This window comes from Mus pahari, chromosome 19 (genome assembly GCF_900095145.1).
Source record: "Mus pahari chromosome 19, PAHARI_EIJ_v1.1, whole genome shotgun sequence".
Classification (NCBI taxonomy): Eukaryota; Metazoa; Chordata; class Mammalia; order Rodentia; family Muridae; genus Mus; species Mus pahari.
The window spans coordinates 10,038,084-10,044,427 of NC_034608.1; the positions used below are offsets into that span (position 1 = coordinate 10,038,084).

The 6,344-nt window shown below is 41.7% G+C and overlaps 1 protein-coding gene across 1 annotated transcript; it reads left to right on the top strand.

The window, feature by feature from the left end:
* The first annotated feature begins 5,362 nt into the window (after positions 1 to 5,362).
* LOC110336977 (60S ribosomal protein L32) lies at positions 5,363 to 5,859 on the top strand. Its single transcript, XM_021219720.2, has one exon. It carries the CDS (start codon positions 5,409 to 5,411, stop codon positions 5,814 to 5,816), a length of 408 nt encoding a protein of 135 aa, XP_021075379.1. The 5' UTR covers positions 5,363 to 5,408; the 3' UTR covers positions 5,817 to 5,859.
* The last annotated feature ends 485 nt before the right edge of the window (positions 5,860 to 6,344 follow it).

Consider the following 6,344-nt stretch of genomic DNA (forward strand, 5'->3'; position numbering starts at 1 on the left):
AATGGATGAGCAAGTGTCTCTGTAGTGAGCTGTATAGTCCTTTGGTCATATGCCAAAAGGTGGTACATAGCTGGATCTTGTGGTAGATCCATTTTCAGCTGTTTGAGGATGGCCTTTCCTTCCATCTCTGCTCCACATTTTGTCTCCATATTTTCTCCTGTGGGTATTTTGTTCCCCCTTCTAAGAAGCACTGAAGCATCCATGCTTTGGTCTTCCTTCTTCTTGGGCTGTGCTTGTTTTGATTGAGTCCATAGCTCATATTTCTTTTGAAACACTTTAGTTCAAGTTGCCAGGCTTGCTATCACTCCACCATGTCACTTGTAACTGCACTAATGATTAGAGAGAGCCTGTTTGTGTTTCTCATGATATGGTCCAGCCTCTACACGGTGAACCTCCTGTTCAGACACAATAGGAGAACATGGCATGTCCACAGTTTCAGTGTCTCTCTCCATGCATCTTCTGAAAAGAGAGCCACCCACAGCATCCTTCTGCTTTTGGCTTTCTTTGTGGTTTTTATTGTTCAAACACCTTTGTCACCTTCTATTTGTTTTTTTTTTTTTGAAAATATTTACTTACTTACTTACTTATTTATTTAATGCATATATGAGTACACTGTAGCTGTACTGATGGTGTCAGCCATCATGTGGTTGCTGGGAATTTGAATTCAGGACCTTTGCTTGCTTTGGTCGGCCCTGCTTCCTCCAGCCCAAAGATTTGTTTATTATTATATCTAAGTACGCTGTAGATGTCTTCAGATACACCAGAAGAGAGTGTCAGATCTCATTATGCATAGTTGTGAGCCACCATGCAGTTGCTGGGATTTGAACTCAGGACCTTTGGAATAGTAGTCAGTGCTCTTAACTGCTGAGCTATCACTCCAGCCCCTTCTATTTGACCTAAGAACAGCCCAGTATTGGATTTGATTACTAGAATTTTATCTTCAGGCTACCCAACCATCAGCCCTTATGTTCTGATGAACAATAGGAAAATTATTTCCAAATTCATTTCTTCCCTATCAAATGCTGAATCTATCTTTTCTACAAGAGGATGTTATGTCTAATTTGACATCCTAAACTTTAATTCTTCCTTAGAGGATTCTTTATCACATCTGACAAAAATAACCATGGTTCCTGAGAACCTAATATTCACACACAGTAAGAATACTGTGTGTGACAGATACTGCTTTCTCTGTCTGTCTGTCTGTCTGTCTGTCTGTCTGTCTGTCTGTCTGTCTGTCTGTCTGTCTGTTTTAGGTTGCTCTAGGCAGGTTTTCTCTGTGTGGCTCTGGCTGTCCATGATCTCTCTTTGTAGAGTGTGCTGGGTTCAAACTCAGAGAGTCACTTGCTTCTGCCTCCAGAAAGCTGGGATTAGCATGGCATTTTTAAAGGACAGGGCTTCATGCAGGCTGTGCTGGCCTAAACTCATTATGTACTACACATGACTCTGGACTCCTGTTCTTCTTCACCCACTTCCTAAGTACTGGAATTACAGGCATATAGTTATCTATTTTTTTAAGAGATGTTTTTTTTAGCATGAGACTTGGAAGATTTCATAGAAACAAACATATATTAATAAATTAACAGTTTTATATGACTTTGTGTTTAACTTTTATATTGAACAAATTCAATATGTAATAGTATTATAATTAACTTTATATGTGAATGTGAACTCTTTTAATAGTTACAGAGAGTGTCCAATAGATAATGTTCCTAAATTTTAGGTGCAATGAAACCAGGGGTCATTTTATAGCACGAAATCTCATTGTTCATTCCAAGTGACCTGTGTCCTTGGTTTTCCCTGCTTGGTGCAAATTTTTTTTATTTTTTTTTCTCATGAGGTTTGCCAAGGATTTTATGGGCTCTAACATACAAGCATCTTGAATTGTCCAACAACAGAAACTTGGGTCAGGGTAGCATCTCAATCCTCTATACCTTAAGTTCGTGCTTCTCCATCCTCATCATTGACTACTGTGGTGTAAAAGAAAGGTGACTTTAATCCTAACAAAAATACAGCAAGTAGAAAGTTTACTGTTGCATGTATGGTTGATCTTCTATGAAATATTTCAGACTCAGAAGGTAGTGACAGGGGATCCCCAGAGGAATCTAGCTAGCAAGGCTAGCCATGTCGGTGAGCTCTGGGATTGATTGGAATGGATAATTCGCCTCAATGGATAAGGTGGAAGAACAATGGGAGATGGTTCCTGATGTCAACCATGGGCCTCTACAGGCATGTACTTTGAAGGTGAAAGAGCCCCACACCATTCCCAGTTAGATGTGTCTCTCTGTATCATGGCTGTGAATCAAGAAGTTCCCAGCTACTGTTCCAGTGCCATACCTGCCATCTTCTGCCATGCTCCCTTCTATGCTGGTCATGGACTCTAACATTTTGAAATAATAAGACCCAAATAAATCTTTTCTTATATAAGTTGGTCATGGTGTCTTATCAAAGCAATAGAACTGTAACTAAAACATTATTCCTATTTTACAAATAAGACAGAAGTATAGTGTCATGGGTTCATTTCTGTTAGTGTGATAAAATATCTGAAGAGAAGCAACTCAAGGGAGATAGGTTTTATTTTAGCTCTCAATTCCAGGTTATAGCTCATTATTGTGGAGGAAGTCACAGCATCAGGACCTTGAAGCAGCTAGTCCCATCACCTCCACAGTGGAGAACAGAGAGAAATGAATGTAGACATGCTTCTGTCTGGCTTATCACTCTCACTATACTTATATAGTCCAGATTGCCTTCCTGGGGAACAGTACCACCTGTAGTCCATCTATAGCTTCTAATACCAGTTAAGAATCAAACTAGTTTGTACAACTTGATCTAGATAATCACTAATTGCCTCTAGATTGTTGTGTTGTTATTACAGTTAGTAGTTGCCAATTGTTTGCCTAAGGTCACGTAGTATATAACAACTAGAACTTGAATCTGGTTCATGTGCATTGAACTACTTTACTGCATTTCTCTCTTCTTCTAATAATAAAATAAAATTAGATAAAACAAAAACACATTGGAATTGGACGAAACAAACAAAGGAAAAGATCCCAAGGGAAAACAGAAGCTTTCTTGCTGACACACTCAGGAACCCCATAAAAACACTAACCTGGAAGACGTGACATATATATGAAAGAGCTGGTGCAGAACCATGCAGGTCCCATGCATGCTGCCTCAGTCTCTGTGAGTTCATATGAGCTTTGATGATGTTCATTTAGAGGGCCTTGTTTCCTTGGTGTCCTCCACCTCACTGGCTTTTTCACACTTTCTGCCTCTTCTTCCAGGTTTCCTGAGCGCTGAGGGAAGGGATTTGATCTAGACATCCCTTTGTGGGTAAGTGCTCCAAGGTCTCTCATTTTCTGCATGTCTGGCTGTGAGTCTCTGTATTTGCTCCCATTTGCTACAGGGGAATATGTAAGGAATATGGTGAGAAACCCTGCTTCTATGAGGATGCTGCCCCTCCCACTCACTGACATCCCTAATCCCCCTTATCTCACCTCACCTCCTTTTGCACCAGGATCACTATGCCAACAGCAACCTTTGGATTTTCTCATTACAATGAGATTCCTCATCATAATAAGATGCGTCTGTTGCTATGGACCTTCTCCCATTCCCCCCCCCCCAGACCAGCTTCTGGGGCCCAGTAGTTCTCTCAACTTGAGAGCCATCGGGGCTTTCTTATTGTGCAGGTAGTAAAAGATTATCCCCACTCTGTCTTTGACTAAGTGCCTAAAAATTCCTAATCCCACCAGCTAAGGACAGACTAGGGAGGGGAATTCTGATCAGCTTGGTTTCAGCACTCAGCTTGCACTCTAGTTTTGCACAAAGGACAAGCGCTCAGAAACCCGAGTGACACTCAGCCTGATGGAAGTTGTAGTTTTCTACGTTTTACAGCTGGTGACCAATAGGTGAATTGGATGGGACAAGGTTTCAGAAGCTTGGATCTTAAGGGTAAGCAGTATTATTGCCACAGACACAGCACAGCGCCCAGCGTCCTAGCTAGTTGGCCATTTCTTTCTCATCTTTCTAATTCACCACCTACTTTGCACCAGGAATCCGGGATAGAATGGAGAATTAATTAGACGTGTGTGTGTGTGTGTGTGTGTGTGTGTGTGTGTGTGTGTGTGTGTGTAGACTGATAATAACTGCAAACATGGGTCACTGACTGAAAACAGTATGGTAATGGATTAATAAGACGCTTTGAGTAAAGAAGAAATTCAGGTACAGTTAGAATCCCTACAGAGCCCTTTGAAGTAATTATTATTATTATTCCCAAACTATAACAATAAAGGGGTTAGGGAGATGGATCACCAGGTGAGGGTGTTTGCTGACAACCCTGACAACCAGGATTGAATCCCAGGGACACACATGGAAGCAAGACCCTACTCTGTCCTCCACTCATATGCTGCAGCATAAGCACCCACACAAACACACGAAATTAACAAATAAACAAACAATAAAAAATGTAACATAAAGAGTTTAACCAACTGAGTGCTACACAGGTGGCGCCATGGATGTAAGCCCCTGAAATCTGTTTTTGTACTTACAGAGATTAGCCACAGTGCTAAACTGGTAAATGCATGATGGTGATAGACTTCCAGATGAAGTGGGAGGGCAAGATGAGGTGATTGTGGAGAAACTACCCAGGGATGGTCTTCAGTAGGAGATGAGTTTTGCACTGGCCAAAAGGAACTGATTTTACTCATGAATTGGGCACCTGGAGTGTTCTCCAGGAGTCACAGTCCTAGTTTGCTTTTTGTTGTTGTAATAAACACCATGACCAAAAACAACCTGGGAAAAAACGAAAGAGTAATTTGGTTTACTGGTAACGGTTCTTCATCAAGGGCAGCCAGCACAGGAACCTGAAGCAGGAACTGAAGCAGAGACCATGGAGGTATGCTACTTACTGGCTTGCTTACTTACTTTTCTTAAATAGTCCAGGCCAACTGGTCTAAAGATGGCACTACCTTCAGTGGGCTGGTCCTTCTACATCAATTAGCAACTAAGAAAAATGATTCACAGACATGTCCACAGGGCAACCTGACGGAAACTGTCTGAGTTTACTTTTGGTCACTTCAACAAAACACCACGACCAAAAGCAACTTGCGGAGGAAAGGTTTATTTGGCTTACATATCCCAGCTTACTGTCTATTGAGGGAAGCCAAGATAAGAACTCAAGGCAGGAAGCTGGAGGCAGGAACTGAAGCAGAAGTCATAGAGGAATACTGCATCCTGGCCTGCTCTCCATGGCTTGTTCAGCTTGTTTCTTATACTACCCAGGACCATCTGCTGAGGGGTAGCACCACCTACAGAGGACTGGGCCCTCCTGGATCAAGGAACAATCAAGAAAATGTTCTGGCCTTCTTCCTCGGCGCTGCCTACGAGGTGGCTGCCATCTGTTTTGCGGCATCATGGCTGCCCTCCGCCCTCTGGTGAAGCCCAAGATCGTCAAAAAGAGGACCAAGAAGTTCATCAGACATCAGTCAGACCGATATGTGAAAATTAAGCGAAACTGGCGGAAACCCAGAGGCATCGACAACAGGGTGCGGAGAAGGTTCAAGGGCCAGATCCTGATGCCCAACATCGGTTACGGGAGCAACAAGAAAACCAAGCACATGCTGCCCAGCGGCTTCCGCAAGTTCCTGGTCCACAATGTCAAGGAGCTGGAGGTGCTGCTGATGTGCAACAAATCTTACTGTCCTGAGATTGCTCACAACGTGTCCTCTAAGAACCGAAAAGCCATCGTAGAAAGAGCAGCACAGCTGGCCATCAGAGTCACCAATCCCAACGCCAGGCTACGCAGCGAAGAAAATGAGTAGATGGCTTGTATGTGTGATTGTGTTAAATAAAGTCACAAAACCTTCAAAAACAAACAAACAAACAAAAAAAAAAAAAGAAAAAAAAAAGAAAATGTTCTGGTCTTGCCTATACATAATCTGATAGCATTTTCTCAATTGAGGTTCTGATTCTCATTTGACTCTAGTTTGTGTCAAACTGACAAAACCAGGCAAGACAAAATCAAACCTAACCTAATCAGAACAGAGGCATTTTCTTTTTCCAAAAAGCTGATATCCCCTCTTCTTAGGTACAGTTAGATTTGTCAAGTTGACAAAAACTATGAGAGTAATTAATCTTGATTTTCCTTCTTGCCTTTCCTGAAGGAAAAGGCAAAATCTTTTTATATATACTGTCCCTGGGCCAAAACCACACTTCACCCAGTTTCTTGTTTGTTTTGTTTTGTTTCGTTTTGGCAAACATTTCTTTCAAGGTGAAATTTTTTCACTAGAAGAACCATACCAATTTCACTAAATCTCTTTCTATGCTCTATTTGTTTTTTAAATTTTTCT